The following is a 19,323-nucleotide window of genomic DNA, read 5'->3' on the forward strand; positions in this document are numbered from 1 at the left end:
TAAGGGTCAAGTAATGCTTTCCATTTGTAGTCAGGTTTCACCACAAATCTATTTATGTGAAATTCTAGAAAATTCTATACAAACTCAAAGCTTCAAAGTATTACATGTCACCACCTTTATTGCTCAGGAACAAGTGAAACTGCAATGCTCAGGCTAACAGAAAAAAAGAACAATCCGAAGCAAGGAAGAATACAAGCTGACAAACTTTAAATACTCTCTAAAAGCCCAGATGGCAGAAAGAAGATAAATATCAAAATCTGTGGTCAGATAAAAAGAGAAATTTGTAGCTGCAACAATATGCAGCTGTTGTAAAAATGCCCAAAACTACACTAATAAAAACACTAATTTCCATATTATTACCAACTTCTCAATGAAGACACCAGGTTCAGCAGAAAGTCCTTGTTTTTCTGAAGATAACTGATTGGAGGTTATTTCAGGCCATTCGTCTGCAGCGACTCTATAAGGCTCTTGTTGTACTCCTCCACCTGCTGGGAGACAATCTTAGCAACTGATGCATAGTCGCTCTCCTGAGTCTTGGATGCGATGACTGATGGTAAAGTTAAAGGAAGATCAGGAAAGTGACTCCAACACAAAAAAACATCCCGACATACCGTACCACACCCGCTCAGATCGCAATCTGTCTGGTTTTTAAAGAAAGAAATGCTCATGATTCCTGGAACTCACCTGGCCTCTGTTAGAGGTTCACACTGCTGATTGTTACATTTACACATATTTTGAAGAGATGTGTGGTACAGTTAAGTTGAAAGAGTCCAGTTTCTGAAGGATACACTCTTTCATTACAAAATTGTTCTGCTCCAGGTGCTGCCATTTCCTCTCCAGGTTAGTCAGCTGAGAAACCAAACACACACAAATACAAAACAAGTCCAAGTCACTTTGAACTAAACCTGATCATTTAGCTGGATGTGGACATCTGTGACTTCTTCTGACCGTGTACTGTTCTAACCTGAGCATGCGTCTCGTTCTCCTGCAGTTTGATTTTGAGAGCTTCGTGTTTCTGGTTCATCTCCTCCAACAGCTGTCCAAATGAATCTTGATGCTGAGTCAGAGACACCCGTTCCTTCAGGAGCCTCTGCAGCAGAAGAAGATGAAGAAACAGGGCAGTCAGTATTTGATGGATCAGGAGTTGGGGGTGATCTGCTGCATGTCTTAAGGTCCACCAGTTGCTACCTTCCTCTTGTCCTCGGCCGTCTGCCTCAGGGTCTCCAGGTCTCCGTAGGTGTGCAGCTCAGACTCCATGGTGCTGACTTGTTCCTTCAGTGTGCTGAGCTCCTCTGTGATCTTCCCCTCTAGCTGCTGGACCTTCTCCAGGTCCTGCTGCAGGCGTCGGGACTCTGGTGGGAGAGCATAAAGTCACCAGTAGTCCTATAAATACTTTTCTCTCAGTCTGGTTCCATTAAATCATCTATTTCCTACAATGAGTTTGTATAGGTGTGTTTGTGATAATGACCTGTTGTCAGTCCTCTGGTGGTGCTCACTGATTGGACCACCTCCGTCTCCTTGCTGACCAGTACCTCTTGCATGTTCTTCAGCTCGCTGGCAGTCACCGTATCCACATGGCGTAACCTCAACATGTTCTGTACAGACCAATCAGAACGCACGCTGAAAATCCTCAGTGCTGTATTACTACTCATCTTTCTCTCCAGGTCTTTCTGTTGCTCACCCTGCTGCAATGTTCCAGGAGTGAGACGATGTTTTCCTGGCTCTGGTTGAGCTTCTCCAGCTCCTCAGCTTTGGACTCCTCAAACGACTCCAGGAACCCTGAAACAAAAGAGGAGCTATGGCATCTCAAGCTCATCGTGTATTTGTCAGATGATTGAGTCCATGGATTAGATGTGACCTTCCATATATCACCATGTCTGACTGGAACTCACGGTCTATTTCTTCCTCCTTCCTCTTCAGCTCCTTGTACTTCTGTTGGCACTCCCCTTATGAGGAAAAAAACATTTCTCATTCATTTTGACATTTAATGAAAGAACATGAGAGAATCATCCAGCAGCGTTACCCTGAGCTGCCTCTGAGTCCTGTTCCAGATTCCGGATGTCCTCTATGATTTGTCTCGTCCTGTCCCTGATCTCAGTAAGTCTGAGCACACACACACAAACATATTATTACACTACCTAGCTCTACGTTTAAGCTACCAAGCCGCTAGCTAACATCTGTGGATACACACTGTCTCTCCATGCTGGCTATTTCCTGGTTGTCCTCCTTAACCTAGGAAGAAAAAAAAAAGAATATATTTAACATCATACTACACTGGATTCATTTTATTCAGCTTTCATCCATATCGAAATCCTATTTTTCATTTAAAGGTGACCTATTTTACTTCCTTTTAAACATTTGGAATCGGTCTATGGGTTATACAAAACATGCCAATTACATTTTCACACAAAGTCATTCTCAGATAACAAGGTTTCACCTCCTCAGTTTGAGCTCCTTTCAGAATGAGCTGTTTTAGGGCTCTGTCTCTTTTATACAAATTAGCTGCATCTGGCCACACATGGCTCCCAGTAGATGCTCAACAGTACAACCATACATCTTTGACCCTGAATCAAACTCAGAAGCAGAAGAAGTGGAGTCTCCTGAACAACCATCATGGATGCAGCAACCAGTTTCTGAATGGTAACTTCATAACTCGAAATGTTATTATTTATTACCATCTCAATTGGGGTTGCCAGCCTTCCTGTAACATGAAATATCCGATATACATTTCTGTCACACCCGTTAAGATTATATTAAACAAATAAAAGGCAGCAAAGTTGTAGTGGCGGAATCTAAGCAGGACCTCCTCAGCTCCGCATGTGATGCTGTCACTGTTGCCTAGAGACAGACACCACACACCTGTTTTGCTCTCAGTCATCTGCGTTACACCTGATACCACATCATCAGAAGAAAACGCTTTAATATACCCTCTTGTGAGAAGAGGCAAATCCCTGGCTGAACAGAGTAGAAGGAAAATTATAAAAATATGTAGGGATGTCAGCGAGTCGTTTTAGTGGCGCACAGCGGGCTGAAAATGGTTAGTTAGCCATTACTAAATGCTACATGACAAGCACGTTCAAGCCAAACAGCAGAACGACAACAATAAGTACCTACATTTCTGTGGGTCTTTGGAGCCAAAGACATAACATCTACCTTTGAGGGTTACCATTGTAAAGAGCCTGTAAGGTAAAACGTGATCCTCTACTGAAAATCAGGTGGGTGGAGCTCCGCTTCAGTTGCTAGTCAGGGGCTGGACTCAGGTAACGTTGCTAGGTGCCAGTGTATTTGTGACGTCACAATTACGCAGCTTTTGAAACCGCGTGTTTTCTAGAAAAAATAAAACACTAATTTATAGCCAAAAAAAACGGCTGAATGTTTTTTTTTTTTTTGCATTTGGACTGCTTGTAGGAGCATTAGAGACCCAAATGGAAATATAAAAATGATCAACATGGGAATTTGGCATAATAGGTCCCCATTAATATTTAGTTTTTTGTTGTGTTCCCTATTTCGCCTTCTGGGGGTGCTGTTTCCTCTCTGAAGAAGCCTATTTTAATCCCTGGGGACAGAAAATATTTCTAATTTACCCAGAACCAGTTTGAATGTGGCCTAAACATTTTCACACAGCAGCGAGAACAGATACATCATATAATGCTCGCTTCAAGTTTCTTATGTGTTCATTAGTTTTGAATAAAAAAGGTTTCAGCAAAAAGCTTAAGAGTTTTGAACAAAAGCTGCAGATTTTAGAAACTTTTCTTCATCATCATGGCATGATGGCTTAGTGTCACAGAAAAGATGCAAAACACAATCACAACAAGCCATGCTTTTTATCGGACCTGTCCGAGGTTTCGCAGAACTCAGACATGTCTGTGGAATAAATCACATTAATGACAACCAGTCTAACCCAAAGTGTCTGGCAAAAGTCTTCACACCTTGAGGAGAGCACTGATTGGAGAAGCAGCCAAGTGGCCCATGGTAACTGTAGAGGAGCTGCGGAGATCCACAGCTCGGGTGGGAGAATTTGTTAGTCCTGCACTCTACACATTGGGCCTTTGTTGAAGGGTGGCGAGAAAAAAGTGACTGTTGAAAGAAAGACAAAAGAAGTCCCAGTCGCACCTCGCCACCAGCCAAGGAGCTCTGGTCAAATGAGACCAAGACTGAACTTTCTGGCCTACATTTATGGCAGAAAACCCACACTGCCCATGACCCTAAACACACCATCCCCACATGTGACAGAAAATAAACCCGCTTCTGTGTGAGGTTTCACCTGCTTTAGCAATTTCTCCCTCTGCTCCTGAGGGGAGCCCAGGCTCTTGTGCTCGGCCTCCATGGCATTACGCTTTCCCTCCAGTGCCGACAGCGTCTCGTGAAGCCGAACCATTTCCTGTTTTATCTGGGAGTGGGACAGCTCCTGCATAGAGGGAGAATGCAGGATTAGCACATGAGGTGAACCTTAATCTGCGTCACATGTATCATTTCCCATCCATCTCTCTTTCCACTGTTTCCTTTTTGTCTGAAACTCCAAACTCTTTTCCTTTTAACTGAACTCACTGCTTCATAGTCTTCCTTCCTGGTTACCAGAATGTCCAGCTCCTCCTGCAGGACCGCAAATTCCTGCAAAACAGAACAAACAAAACCCAGAGGCAAGCAGAAGGTGATCACAGGTCATTTGGGTTGTGTTTTACATTGTGATAGCAGCTAGACGTACCTGTAGCAGGTCATCATTGGCTGTTGTCATGGAGAAATATTTCTCGCGCTTTGCTGAAGGCATTGCCTGGACAACTTCGTCGGCCACCTGCCTTTCCCTTGTGATCTCCTCCTCGATCGCCCTGATTACCACTTCTCTTCTGCAGAGCAAACATGCAGGACGGAAGAGAACCAGAGTTTAGTTTTTTTTATTCATGCTTTATTTCACTTCAAATCAGAGGAAAACATGAGCCAAAAAGATCCAGTCCACAGACGCCATGGATGGGAATGATTAGATAGGCAGTGGAAACAGTCACACAATCAAAACACAAAAACAAAACCAAAAAAAGCACGATTTAGGCTTACAAAACTGCACTTGCATGAATCAAACCACAATAATTTTGGAACTATGTTCTTTGGACAGATTAGGTAAAAGTTAGAGATGTTAGGCCATAAGGCACAGCAGCATGTTTGGAGAAAACAGACAACAGCTCATCAGCACCAACACTGTAAGGCATGGTGGCGGAAGGGTGATGATCTGGGCTTGTGTTTTACAGCCACAGGACCTGGACATCTTGCAGTTATGCAGCTGACAATGAACTCCTCTTTGAGGCCATCTGTCAGACAGCCGAAGCTTATCATCAACAGGACAATTATTCAATTCAAAGCAGCACATCTACCACTGATTGGCTGAAAAAAGTCAAATTCTAACCCTAAACCTGACTGAAATGTGGTACTTCTATAAAGAAGAGTACTAAATGTCTCTTCAGTGATATGAGAGGCTGATAAAGTCTCATAGAAATAACTACTGAACCGATCTGCTGCTAAAGGAGGTTCTACAAGCTACTGGTTTTATGTAAGTTTTAAATAAATTAGGTCCCAGTAAAGCCCAGATCATTTCTTATTGTATGTAAAACCCTAGAACAGGAAGAGGCTGTACTTCTGTAATCATACAAGAAGATCCACATAAAAACAGAAGATCCAGAGAGCCACAGCTACATGCTGCTATATTAGTTCTAGAAACAGAACAAAGAATTTGGTGCAGAATAATCTCCTCCTTAGGCTTTTGTATCTACATAATCCGCAGTGATGTCCTTTCCTTCCCCCCATCTCTATCTCCTCCCTTTGATCAACCCTAAATGACCATTAATTCCCAACAGCCTTTTCTATTTCTGTTATTCCTAACTGGCATAGCAGACATCCTATTGCGTGTTATTAATCCTCCAGGTCCTCCTCCTTCCCACAGTAACTACAGCGCATGTTCAGCCCCAACCGCGGAAGGACAATAATGAGGAAGTTAAGTAAGGAGGACTGACTTGATTGATTATAAATGGTTAGCTAGCAGGAACAGTGCATAGCACAATCTAAGTTATACAGGGAGCAAGGGTCACTTGCTGTTCTGGCTGCTTATGGACAGGTGAAGAGGTTCATATGTGTGCGTGTGGGAACACAGGTAAGCGTGTTTTTAAGTACATACTTGTACAGAGTTTACTTCAGCAGACACGTTTAAGTGTGGCTTCATGAAAGAAGCTGTTGCAGCGATTCTTCTATGAATTCCAGTCTCAGCAGCTTCCACTTGTTTGCGTTTTCTCCAGTTGTCAAGAGAGAAAAAGTTAAAAGCGTACCGGCTCTTCTCTGCAGACCTTTCTGGTCCTGTGTGTCAGCAGATCTTCTTTGTGAGCCTTTCATGTCTTGTGCAAGACCCTGTGGCTAATATTCCACACTATTAATCACAAGTTCTGGCAGTTGCACAAATGTGTTTTCAGCATATTTTCATATTTTGAATTTTTGTGGACGTTTCTGTGGTGTACAGGAAAATCAATCAACAATATTCTTCGCATTCTTACAAAATATATGAAATGTATGAGAAGGTAGCAGATCTGGAGAAGGCTTCAGTGGGCTACAAGAGCTCAACGACTGAACGATTTTAAAATCATTTTCCATCTCACTCTACATGGGGTTTCATACCAGACCTTTACTCATAACGTAAGGATGATCCTGAGAAAGATAAGCGGTAAACCTACATCTAGACTGGAGGAACTGGGTGATCTGTGGGCAGTTTGAACCACAGTCACCACAAACAAATATAATGGACTGACATCTTGCAGCATTTCGTTATGTAAAGCTCATGTAAACTTTAAAATGGTTCAGAGAAGGCTGAGGAGAACGCGTTGTAGTCCAAACAGAACAAACATTAGCCGAAAGAGAACCATCTACACAGTCAAGTATGATTGTGGAGCCATTTCGATTTGCGGCTGTTTTGCAGTCGATGGGGAGGGGTCAAATGACAGTACTGTAAAATCTTAACAAAAACCTTTTCCCCTCAGCGAGAAAACTAGAGGGTTGGTTGTGGATGGGTCTTCCAGCAGGACAGGGACCCGGAACATGTTGCCAAGGCAACAAGGTAACGATTAAAGAAGAGAAATGTGTTGATGAAGCTGAAGCTTTAAACTAGTAAAAATGTAGGCAGGTTTCTGTACTCAAGAGTGGACCAAAATCCCTGCTAAGATCAGTGCAAACTCCTACAAGAAACATTCTGCTGCTGAGCTTCTACCAGGTCATGTTTTGCTGGGGGATCCAATATTTATTTATATAGTAAATATAGTGCTTTGTTTCCTATGTCAGTTACGAATGATTTTCTCAATGCGTTTTGGTTTTCTTTCTCTCCGGAGTAAAACAATGGATGGGTTGCAGCAGTTTCTCCTCCTGCTGTGCATTTCTGCATCGGTTGTATACGAAAATACTGGGGTATTTGTGGAAAAAGATGAACAGGTATGGAAATATTTTATCTTCCAGATCAGAAGGGTCAAACTCCAGTCCTTGAGGACCAGTGTCCTGCAGCTTTTAGATGTGTCCCAGGTCCAACACACCTCAATCAAATGGCTAAATATTCTCCTCAGTATGCAGTCAAGTTCTACAGAGTCGTGGTCATTACCTAATTATTTGATTCAGGTGTGTAAAGCAGAGAGGCATCTAAAAGTTGCAGGACACCGGCCCTCGAGGACTAGACTTTGACACCTATGTCTAGATCTTTGATTTATTTTGTCCATGTCCTTCTGTTTATGGTTGTCCACCCATCCTTCAGCTGGTCAGAAACCTGACAAACAAGCTTCTACAAGTCATCCCACCTAATGCCAACAATTCCAAAGTTTTCATGCTGGTGACCGAAGGCAACTGGATTACTCTGAATGAGACGGACCAACAAGCCCTGAATAGTTATCTCACGCTGGTTGAACTCCGTTTAGGTGGTAACCTTGTCACTACTGTACCAGCCAAGTACTTCTCTATGCTATCACAACTCAGAGTGCTGTCCCTAGCCAGAAACAGCATCAGCAGGTAACTTAGAAAGCAAAACATGGCGACTCTTGTATCCAGTTCTGCAAAATATTCTAACCAGTATCTTACAGGAAAACACCTGATTCTTGGTTTGTTTATGGTTCTTGTTCCAGTCTGGACCCTGAGGCTTTCTATGGCTTGGATGTCCTAGAAGAGCTGGACCTGTCCAGCAACAATCTGACAGATCTCCCTGGCAAGCTAATGACAGAGCTAAAAAGTCTAAAGGTAACCAAAAGGCAAAACAAAATCCTTAACCGGTCCGGATTTATTAAACATACTCAAAAACAGCTGGGATTCTTGAAAGTATGGCCTGGTGTGTTTGGGATTTATGGCCCATGCAGACAAGTGTTGGTTATAAATATACTTTCATTGCTACAGAAGTGTCCAACAGTCAGTTACAACATGGGTGAAGGTCACATTATAGAAGTCTGACATGAGAAACATGTATTAAGCCAGGTGGTTGTAAATGCAGTCTTCAGGCACTAGGGGCATACTCTCCACAAGAAGGTGTCAGCCTGATTGCTGCTTTGTATTAATGTTGACGCATGGCAACAACCTGAATTGTTGATCCACTTAAACTGAACAAAGTAAAGCTTAACATTCTCTACATTTGGTAAAAAAATACTGTGTTTCCTTTCAACTTGGGGCTTCTTGTTAGATCCTGCACCTCCAAAACAATCCCTGGAACTGTTCCTGTCCTCTGCTAAACACCATTGGAAGGATGAAAGAAGCAAATGTCACTATTGGTACTAGAATTACTTTGAAAACACACACAGACTCACACCAGTCGTTTCTAAGCAATCTAACTGAAATGCGCATGACTGCTTTCCATGTTTTGCTCTAGGGAGCCCAATAATCCCCTGTACATCTCCAGCAGAGCAGGAAGGAAAAAATCTCCTGGATTTTATGAATCTCTGTTCCACATCATCACCAGTCCCTTTGCAGAGTGACCTAAAATCTCCATCAGCACCGGTCACCTCTAAACAATCTAAAGGAATCGACAATAAGCCGACCACCACTTCAACGAGTCAGAATTCCACCATCAGTAAAGGTCAGACATATGATGCATGTTTCTTCTACTTAAGCAGTTCTTCCTTTAGACCCAGCACCCAAACCTTCACATATTCTAATGGGTTACAACATTTTCTAAAGAAACAGTCTGCTAAACTGACTGTTTTCGCTTCTCCATCTCCATTCCCCCACCAGACCAGAAACCTGTGCCTGGCAACACATGGAAGTTCACTGTCTGCGTTGCCGTCTTGGCACTGGCCACCTGCGCGCTCATCCTTACCGCCATCAAGGGGCCTTCCTGGTACAAACGCTTCCACAACTACAGACATCGGAGACTGCAGGAAGATGATGAGGAAGAGGAGCAGGAAACCATGAAAACGGTCTTTACAGAGACAAGGGGGCATGGAAGCCAGCAGACATTCATGTTTGAGGAACTGAGTCATCGGATAGAGGAAGAAGAGGAGGAGGATGGATACTTTGAGGATCCGTATATCAAGGGGGCAGAGGATGCAGAGGAAGAGATTCTAGAAGCTCAATGAGGGGCCGATGTCAAATTAGACTGAATCTATAAAGTTTAGATCTGTAAATGATACCCCAAATTAAATGGTTAATCTAATATATAAAATAAGCTATTTGTTTAGTTTCTAAATACTGTGAAGAATTATTGCTTAAGGTTTAATGATCCTTCTCCATGTAACTGTGTGTCTCATTGTATAAGCGCTGTATTTAAGATAGCAGACGGCACACTGAGCCACACAAGTTTACATAGTGCCATTCCAGCATAAATGTTTCCAGCATCTTACTTTACCTGGAGCTTTATTTTCTTGTTATAGGTCTCTTTGTGTGATGAGCTATAAAATCCTAGAAAAAGGAGGGATGAGGATGAATTCAAGCATGTCACTAGCCTATGGGCTCATTCTGACTGTGTGACTGGATCTGTATTCGGACAGCGCTAAATACAGGTGTGAACACTCCAGAAGACACTTTCCTCCAGGTCACCATCAAAGGTGGTCTGGGCCGGTTTCATGTCTAATAGTTTAGAATTGTGTTCACCATCCTTTCTGAACCACATGGAACTACCAACTAACCTGCTTTTCCCAACATAGGTCGCTCTCAGGAGTTCAGTGAATTCAGGTGTGGTACAATGGTAGAAGATGTGAGGAATAAGTCCATTTGGGAATTTCCTCGCTACTGAAAACATTCCGCAGTCAACAGTTTGTGGAATCATAAGAAAGAGGTAGCAGATGGGAACAAAAAACAGCAACTCAGGCACAGAGTGGTAGGCCATGTTGATGACAGAGTGGGGACGGCCCATGCTAAGAAGCACACTGTGGCCTGCAGATTAGTTCAAGAAGGGCATAGAGAGCTTCGTGTAATGGCCCTGCATGGCGGAGCAGCTGCATCAACAAGTTGACCACCATTGGACTCCAGAGCAGTGAGGATGGGGTTGGCAGAACAGTACTTTTCTGACTGCATCATGCAAAGTTTGGTGGGGTTTAGATTATGGTGTGGGGTTATTTTGCTGAAATCAAGCGTGTCCCCCTGGTTCTTGTCAAGAGAACTTTAATGCTGCAACATATAAAGGGATTTAGGACAATTGAATGTTTCTGACTATATGGGAAGAATTTGGGAAATGACCCCTCCCAGTTCCAGCATGACTGTGCACCAGCAACTTTAGGATCAAACAGAATAGAGATAAGCCAAGACAGCGGATGAGATGATTTCCTCTTATCCTCAGCCCACTGTGTCATATAGGTTATCTGCATGTAGAGTAGATAGCAGAGATCTAATCAGATGTGGACTCTCATGCTTAAACTGTCCAGGATACATAAACAAGAACAGAACCATACATGGTAGAATATTCGGGTTACGAAATGACTTCAGAACAGCAGAATCTTTCAGTCCTGTACATGGTGTCATTTTAAAGTGCAGCTTTCCACGATTGCTAAGTAAAGCACACAGAGTACCTTAAGAGGGTACTGATGTACCAACAAGCAGTTCACCACTAAATGTCACTGAACAGTGGGGCTGTTGAGTTCAAAGTTTATAGTTGGGTATCCTGAACTGGTTCTATTGTAACACCATACTGAATACAGAATTTTCTTTCAAAATGGTCAGAACATTGGAACTAATGTATTCATAATACATTTCTCGGCTAACAGCCCTAAAATTTCACAATCTGGTACCAGTTGTTTTCAACACCACTTTACAGTGCAGATCCAAGCTGTGGATACAACACACTTCTGGGACGCTCCAAGTCTTTGTTTACATTTACAACAGCAACAGCTCATCACAACGAGAGGTCACGTATAAAAGATTGCAGCTTCATCGTCCTGTAGCTAGCAGATGTGTTCATCCTGAGCTTTGATTGACAAGTCACTTATAGGAGAAAGATAGAGTACCGCTAGGAAAGAGGAAAGGCTGCTTTCTGGTTGGCTTCTGGGCATTTTGCCCCTCCCTCATTTTCTACTTTTTCCTACCCAACCTTTAAAAGGAACGGAAAGGAGCTGTCTGCGACAAAATGTTTCGTACCCTTTTTCAACAAACAATGAAGTACAGTGATCCATTTTGAAATGAATTCACTTTCTCCTGTGAAGATGTTACAATATGTGATAACAATTAATCGGAAATGACTCGTAGTTCTTCTGGTTTGATCAAGGGTCATAATATTGCTCTGGGATGAGTTATACTGATTTTATTATATATTTCTGTATAAATGCATATGAATTTGACCTGTATGTCTTGTAAGAGCCTTGAGAAATATTAGGCAGAAACTGACGTCGTATAAAGAAACTGAATGGAACGTAGATTACATGTGAGATCTGAGCATTTTTATGATTATCTATCCCCAAAACAGCCAATTATCAAGAGAAAAACACTGATGCTCAACTGTTGTGTGTGAAATGGAAGCAGGAAGGGACAAAACAGGGTAACAGATGAACCCGGATCCACTTCCCGACAGGTTAAAGCTGCAACAGAAAAAGATATTTCTTCTTTTTTCTCCAAGTGTGTCCAATGTTTGCTAACCTCCACTGACACTGAATCTCACACACACACACACACACACACACACACAGTAAAATGAAGTGGAAGATTCCTACTCTCTCCTCTCTGTGAAGATGCTGTCGATGCTTTGTGCCTCCATGTCATTATGCACTTTGAGCTGGAAAAACAGAGTAAAACAGGAAGCAGTGAGAGAGAATACTTCCCATGTCCCTGGTCCACTGTGCCATTATTTCCAGGTCATATTTACCATGTTGTAGTCATTGATCATTTCCTCCATCTCTGTGTTGGTGTTGAGCTTGTCCACCAGCTGAAAACATATTTGACTCAAATGTGAATTAAAAAGCACCTCAGATTATCACTAATGAGGTAAAAAGACTAACACGGTTCACTGATTCTCCCAATAAACATCTTTTAAATCTAGAATAGGACAGCTTACCATGTTGTAGTCCGCAAGCTGGCCCTGCAGGTCCTTGATCTCTACAGCCAGGCCCTCAGCTCTGCAATCAAAACAGCAAGTGCTTAGTGATGATGGGATTTGATGTACACTGATCTCATTCTTATAAAAGTGTGTTTTTTAAATCATGAAAGGTACTAAATCTACCATTCACCTTTTCTCATAGGAGAGATAGACAGAGTTCTCCTGGTTGTAGTTTTCAATCTCTTTGTGCAGTTTGCTGGTCTCTGTGGTCAACTCGTTGATTTTACTCCTAATGGTGAAAACAGCAGAAACGTTCACTTTCACTTGATAATGAAGAACAAACGTTAAATATGGAAGAATTTATGGAAGATTCAGCAATGACACAATACAATGCCTTGAAGAATTATTCATCTTTTCCATATTTTGTCACATCACAACCACAGGCTTCCATGAGTTTTATTGGTACCGTTGTCAGGGACATGGCAAACATGTGGAAGCAGGCGCCATGATCAGGTGGGACCAACACTGATCTATTTGGGTGGCACGCAACACATGATGTCTGTCAGAGACAACAGACCACACCCTCATCACACCATTACATTGTGGCGTCATGCTGCGGGAACGCTTTTTTTCCCCCAGAGACTGGGAAGCTGATGAGAGTTAATGGGAAGATGGATGGAGCTACATACCACACTTTTCAGATTTCTATTCATCAAAAAAACAAATACATCTGTTTATTTCCACTTCACTTATATGGTAAAGCCCAAAATTATAGGGGTTGGACAATGAAAGTGAAACACCTGTCATTTTAGTGTGGGAGGTTTCATGGCTAAATTGGACCAGCCTGGTAGCCAGTCTTCATTGATTGTACATTGCACCAGTAAGAGCAGAGTGTGAAGGTTCAATTAGCAGGGTAAGAGCACAGTTTTGCTCAAAATATTGAAATGCACACAACATTATGGGTGACATACCAGAGTTCAAAAGAGGACAAATTGTTGGTGCACGTCTTGCTGGCGCATCTGTGACCAAGACAGCAAGTCTTTGTGATGTATCAAGAGCCACGGTATCCAGGGTGATGTCAGCATACCACCAAGAAGGATGAACCACATCCAACAGGATTAACTGTGGACGCAAGAGGAAGCTGTCTGAAAGGGATGTTCAGGTGCTAACCTGGATTGTATCCAAAAAACATAAAACCACGGCTGCCCAAATCACAGCAGAATTAAATGTGCACCTCAACTCTCCTGTTTCCACCAGAACTGTCCATCAGGAACTCCACAGGGTCAATATACACGGCCGGGCTGCTATAGCCAAACCTTTGGTCACTCATGCCAATGCCAAACGTTGGTTTCAATGGTGCAAGGAGCACAAATCTTGGGCTGTGGACAATATGAAACATGTATTGTTCTCTGATGAGTCCACCTTTACTGTTTTCCCCACATCTGGGAGAGTTACGGTGTGGAGAAGCCCCAAAGAAGCGTACCACCCAGACTGTTGCATGTCCAGAGTGAAGCATGGTGGTGGATCAGTGGTGGTTTGGGCTGCCATCTCATGGCATTCCCTTGGCCCAATACTTGTGCTAGATGGGCACGTCACTGCCAAGGACTACCGAACCATTCTTGAGGACCATGTGCATCCAATGGTTCAAACATTGTATCCTGAAGGCGGTGCCGTGTATCAGGATGACAATGCACCAATACACACAGCAAGACTGGTGAAAGATTGGTTTGATGAACATGAAAGTGAAGTTGAACATCTCCCATGGCCTGCACAGTCACCAGATCTAAATATTATTGAGCCACTTTGGGGTGTTTTGGAGGAGCGAGTCAGGAAACGTTTTCCTCCACCAGTATCACGTAGTGACCTGGCCACTATCCTGCAAGAAGAATGGCTTAAAATCCCTCTGACCACTGTGCAGGACTTGTATATGTCATTCCCAAGACGAATTGACGCTGTATTGGCCGCAAAAGGAGGCCCTACACCATACTAATAAATTATTGTGGTCTAAAACCAGGTGTTTCAGTTTCATTGTCCAACCCCTGTATGTACACCTCAGATTTGAATGTGGCAGATCTAAAGTTATTTTATGCAGCCAAGAAGTTTGTTTTGATAGAAAATGAAACAAACTTCTCCCTCAATAATCATGTAAAATCTTTATTGGCATTAATATAACTGATGTGGAGCTTTTTGTATGTTTATACTGATAATCTGACGATTGATCTTGCTGATGAGCTCCAAGTCTTTGAAGTTGGAAGGTCTCTGTACCATCAGAACTCAGACTCTGGCTGGGCCACTCCAAAATCTTAATATTACTTCCAGATAGAACAAATATGCTGGTAAAATAAAAGATGAGTTCAAACCTAAATCTGCTAAGCGTATGAATACTTCTGGGCATTTATTCTGTTTTGGTTTATTGTGTGAAATATCAATAGAATCCATTGGAGTCTGTGGTTGTAATGTGATAAAATGTGAAAAGGTTGAAGGGATGTGAATTCAAGGTGTTTTATGTAACACACAGTTTTAAACCTCTTGATTTCAATTGCTTACCTATGGTGTTCCCTATATGAACTAAAATAGAAGTACAGTACTATACTTTATATTTACAGCCATGCTAAAACAGCTCCTTAGATGAAAGGATCATGTTGGTAAATGTGGCCACAAGCTGCTGACATAACTCGGATCATGATGTTACCTGAGCAGACCCAGGTAGTAGGACTTGTCCAGAATCTGTCTCTGAGGCCCTGCAGTAAGGGAAGTGAGGAAGGAGAAAGTTGTAGAGAGACAGAAAAAGACAAAGGACCATGTAATGTCTTAATGGTTGCAGTAAGACGACACACATAAAGAGGAATCCATTAAACAAACAGCATTTTATTCAGGTACATAGACAAAGTTGCAGACACCTATGGATACCTTTCATGCCCGTCTTCATTCCACTGAGCCCCTGCTGGGTCACAGGCCTGTCAGTCACTTTGATGGGTGCTGACAGGACTCCAGGAGAGGGGATGCCCCCTCTCATACCAGGGTGCCCACTGGTACCTGGAACCATCTGGAAAACATGAATCTAAGAATTACTCTTTACATCTAGGGTCCTCTATGTTCCACCTATGTTGGTTGAGAACAAGTATGAAATTAGCTTCATAATCCTTTGTAGATTGATGTGCAGCAACAATATTTCCAATAGTCCTAAGTGAAATGTATAATATAAGGATACAGATATTTTCATAGAAAGTTTCGTGAAAGAAAGAAGTGCGGTAGGAAAACTTGCTCCTGCAACAGAGATAATCACAGCCTTGGGAAAAATCCATTCAAGAATGTGGTGGAGTTTCACAAGGAGTGGACTGAGGATGGAGTCAGCGCATCATGAGCCATTACACACAGGCTAATACTAAACATGGGCTACAAGGGTCTTACTTGGGATGAGGAGAAAATAACTGGACTGTTGCTCATTGGTCCAAAGTCCTGTTTTCAGATAAAAGTAAAGTTTGCATTTCATTTAGAAATCAGGGTCCCATAGTATAGAGGAAGAGTGGAGAGGCACAGAATCCACATTGCTTGAAATCCAGCATGACGTTTCCACACTCAGTGATATGGGGTACCATGTCATCTGCTGGTGATGGTCAAGTGGGTTTTCTGAAGTCCAGAGTCAACACAGCCATCTACCAGGAAATTGTAGAGCACTTTATGCCTTCTTCTGATGTCAAGCTTCATGGAGATGCTGATTTTATTTTCCAGCAGGATGTGGCACCTGCCCACTCTGCCAAAGGTACCAAAAGCTGGTCAATGACCATGACATCACTGTGCTGCATTGGCCAGCAAACTGACCTGAACCCCAAAAAATAGAAAATCTATTTAGGAAGATGTCAAGAGGAAATGAGACACCAGACCCAACAATACAGATGACCTGAAGGCAGCTATCAAAGCAATCTGGGCTTAAATTACACCTCAGCAGAACCACAGGTTGATCGCCTCTATGCCACCCTGCATTGATGCAGTAATTCATGCAAAAGGAGCCCCAACCAAGTATTGAGTGCATAGAATTGAACATACTTTTCAGAAGCCTGATATTTCTGTTTAAAATATCTTTTTTTTATTGATCTTATGTAATATTCTAATTTGCTGAGATGCTCAATTTGGGGTTTTCATTATCTGTAAGAGTCATCAAAATTATGGCATGAAATATTTCACTCTATGTTTAATGAGTCTACATAATATACGAGTTTCTCTTTCTGGGGAGAGTGACAAAAAAACATTGAACTTTTTCATGACATTCTACTTTTATGAGCTGTACTAGTACATTCATAAAACTTCTACGAGGTGGGATGATATTCTGCAACCGGACTGAAGAAAAATATCGTCTTTTTTGGTAAACTTGATGACAAAAAAATCAAAAATCAAACCGTCATACAAGAATCTGAGTGTTTTGGCTTAACACTTCCCCTCAGTGATTAGACTTTACTAAAGCTGCCATGAATCACCGCATGTTTTCATTGCAACGTGGATGTTCTCTTGCCGTTAAGCAAAGAGAACTACTACAGAATCCAGCGACCTTACCCCGGTTGGTACCCGTATAGCGGTGGGAGGAGGTCGCACTGCTGTGGGGGGTCTTCCGACACCAGGAGCAGCAGATCCGCTCCGGCTCATCGGCCTACCAATGCTGGAAGGTGGCTTCTGGCTCGCCATGATGCCTTCAACCAAGCGAACATTCACATTATGATTACTAGTCTTGAATCTCTTTGTGAAATTTGCTTCTAAATGCTAAACATTGTCTAACTGAACTAATGTAGAGGTAAAAATGACACAGAAAGACTTAGCTTGGATCACACTGAAACAACACGTTCTTTGCTTTAACCTCCGACAATGTAGCTCAGTTCCGAACCTTAAACTTGTTTCCTGGAGGATTTTCGTGGGATAGTTAAGCTGCTCAAGCCTCTATCTGTTCCTGTGTGGAGAAAAATAATATAGAACCCGTCATATTTGGAGAGAAAGGCTAAATCATTCGAACAGAAGCTAACGAATAACCAGCACTTCGACTAATGTTGACGTTACCCCGGTAACCGCCTTCTTCTTCCTTGTAAAACATACGACAAAATACATGTCTGCCCCCTAGTCTCCAATAAGAATATTGCAAAAACACAAAATATGTTGGAGCTGTGATCCAACATCTTCAGGAGGCTGAGACAGACTAACCTTAACATTAAGGCGCTGGCAACTTTTTATAGATTTATGGTGGGATACATCACCAGCCGGTCTGAATCATGACAAAGGCCCAGAAGACCACTCACAGCAACCTCCCCGAATCACTGAATGCGTGGATTCTGAGGTCTCCTCCCTACAGAATGAAGACCAGGTTCTCACTTTTACAAAGGAAAATTCCACATGCTAGTCATCTATCTTTTTTGTTAACCATCAGTTTACTTAATTAGAATACTTCATTATTGTATAATGTATCATATTATACACTGGTTTCTGTCATCAAACAATACGCAATGGTTTACCTTTAATTCCTTTAAATTCACCTTTAAATTCTATTCCTGTCTTGATTATGACTTGTGGTTGTGGTTTCCTTTGAGGGAAATCCTGATGCTGTTATAGTTCAGATTTATTTGACCATCCTCCACCAGTTTAACCTCGTGTCCCCATTGGTTCTCAGTCGCATGCAGAACCTTCCTCTGCTTCTTTGTAACTCGAAAGGCAGCTGTAGAATAGCCAGGAAGCTTTATTGAAGCAACAAAGACAAATCCGACTGTGAACTTTTTTGTGTTTGACCAAAATATCCGGGTAATGTGTGTGCTGTATTTCTGCTTAAACAGCGATCCTCTTCCTTCTACCTACTCTTTCCTAAAGCACATTCAGTGGGACTAGAGATGTTGGCAACTTGAATGTTTTCTCACCATTGAATGATGACCTCCAAACACTTGAAGAAAAATGTCCCTTTTCACATTTGCTTCTCTATTGCGGACACCTTTCCTCCTTGACATTGTGTTAACTCACACCTGTTTGTTCCGCAGCAGCAAACTGCCAAAACACCTGCTTGTATAAAGATGATCAAACTGATCAGTCAATCCAGTGCATTTCATTAGCAGCGCCTGGCTGCTAATTTCCTGCAATCCTGTAAAAGAAAAAACAAAAGGTAAAGTTTGTTATATCACTTTTCTCTATTCTGGTTTAGTTATGTTAATAATCATGTAATATGCAACGTTGCTATTATTTATATATTCCAGTTTTGTAATCATTTTATGGATCATATGATTTTTTTCACTATGTTCTGATACATTAAATAATGAAACATATTTTTTGTGACTTGGGTATTTTCTCATTAGCATTTCCACGTTTCTATTGTTTACTGAAGAACATATAAATATTTCAGAAATTTTGATGGCTTTCAGTAGGAAGTCTATCATTTTTGTGAAACATTCTATATTGTGTTAACCTTTCTTCAAAAATTCATTTCATTGTGAATTATTTTCGTTTATATTGATAGTTAATTGCTTTTTATTGGCATCTGCTTTTTGAAAACCAGCCACAGGTTCTCAGTGGGATTCAGTTCCAAGGAACTTCAATTGACCTGTGAGCCACTTTATCACTTATCAGAGATGCACTTACACCCAGCTACTGATGTTGTGCAAGCTCTGCCCTGGTGGAACCTTTTTTTTTCCCAGATAGCAAACATTTTAGCTGGACTCTTCGACTCTTTCCCAGCTTCACCTGAGCTCATATGAATTAGATGATCATATGTGGAAGAGTAAAAACATGGTGAAAACGGGTCACTCAGCACGATCAGGTTTGAATCCTGCTGAGATATTAGTGGTTACCTACATTTAGTTTTGGGGCTCAAACTTGAACAACAGTGGAAAAAGATTCAACACAAA

At 41.9% G+C, this 19,323-nt stretch overlaps 2 protein-coding genes across 3 annotated transcripts; one reads left to right on the top strand and one right to left on the bottom strand.

Moving 5' to 3' along the window:
* Window positions 1-100: 100 nt before the first annotated feature.
* Window positions 101-17,773, bottom strand: ift74 (intraflagellar transport 74). Its single transcript, XM_047350441.1, has 21 exons — window positions 17,642-17,773; window positions 17,331-17,393; window positions 17,006-17,139; window positions 15,365-15,500; window positions 15,147-15,195; window positions 12,645-12,743; window positions 12,473-12,533; window positions 12,284-12,343; window positions 12,132-12,193; window positions 4,706-4,844; window positions 4,549-4,611; window positions 4,265-4,408; window positions 2,192-2,232; window positions 2,024-2,103; window positions 1,893-1,946; window positions 1,682-1,779; window positions 1,469-1,595; window positions 1,189-1,352; window positions 965-1,090; window positions 789-849; window positions 101-547 (listed from the first exon to the last, which is right to left on the bottom strand). The coding sequence occupies exons 3-21, from the start codon at window positions 17,132-17,134 to the stop codon at window positions 429-431; spliced, it is 1,812 nt and encodes a 603-aa protein (XP_047206397.1). The 5' UTR covers window positions 17,135-17,139; window positions 17,331-17,393; window positions 17,642-17,773; the 3' UTR covers window positions 101-428.
* Window positions 5,962-11,839, top strand: LOC124858414 (leucine-rich repeat-containing protein 19-like). Of its 2 annotated transcripts, XM_047350443.1 has the most exons (7): window positions 5,962-6,136; window positions 7,356-7,455; window positions 7,769-8,019; window positions 8,133-8,244; window positions 8,678-8,765; window positions 8,864-9,070; window positions 9,226-11,839. In XM_047350443.1, the coding sequence occupies exons 2-7, from the start codon at window positions 7,363-7,365 to the stop codon at window positions 9,567-9,569; spliced, it is 1,095 nt and encodes a 364-aa protein (XP_047206399.1). In that variant the 5' UTR covers window positions 5,962-6,136; window positions 7,356-7,362; the 3' UTR covers window positions 9,570-11,839. The 2 variants fall into 2 exon arrangements, with proteins under 2 accessions (XP_047206399.1, XP_047206398.1); XM_047350442.1 differs by lacking the exon at window positions 5,962-6,136 and having other exon boundaries at window positions 7,124-7,455.
* Window positions 17,774-19,323: the final 1,550 nt, after the last annotated feature.

The sequence above is a fragment of the Girardinichthys multiradiatus genome, chromosome 21 (genome assembly GCF_021462225.1).
Source record: "Girardinichthys multiradiatus isolate DD_20200921_A chromosome 21, DD_fGirMul_XY1, whole genome shotgun sequence".
In the NCBI taxonomy this organism is placed as follows: domain Eukaryota; kingdom Metazoa; phylum Chordata; class Actinopteri; order Cyprinodontiformes; family Goodeidae; genus Girardinichthys; species Girardinichthys multiradiatus.

What these genes read in the sequence shown, in the direction of transcription:
- LOC124858414 (XM_047350442.1), top strand. Translation starts at nt 7,315, where the DNA reads ATGATTTTCTCAATGCGTTTTGGTTTTCTTTCTCTCCGGAGTAAAACA. An exon ending in CAGAGCTAAAAAGTCTAAAG is followed by an intron (nt 8,245 to 8,677) that starts GTAACCAAAAGG and finishes GCTTCTTGTTAG; the next exon opens with ATCCTGCACCTCCAAAACAA. An exon ending in AGAAGCAAATGTCACTATTG is followed by an intron (nt 8,766 to 8,863) that starts GTACTAGAATTA and finishes GTTTTGCTCTAG; the next exon opens with GGAGCCCAATAATCCCCTGT.
- ift74 (XM_047350441.1), bottom strand. Translation starts at nt 17,134, where the DNA reads ATGGCGAGCCAGAAGCCACCTTCCAGCATTGGTAGGCCGATGAGCCGG. An exon ending in CTATACGGGTACCAACCGGG is followed by an intron (nt 15,501 to 17,005) that starts GTAAGGTCGCTG and finishes CATGTTTTCCAG; the next exon opens with ATGGTTCCAGGTACCAGTGG. An exon ending in GGGAGAAATTGCTAAAGCAG is followed by an intron (nt 2,233 to 4,264) that starts GTGAAACCTCAC and finishes TTTTCTTCCTAG; the next exon opens with GTTAAGGAGGACAACCAGGA.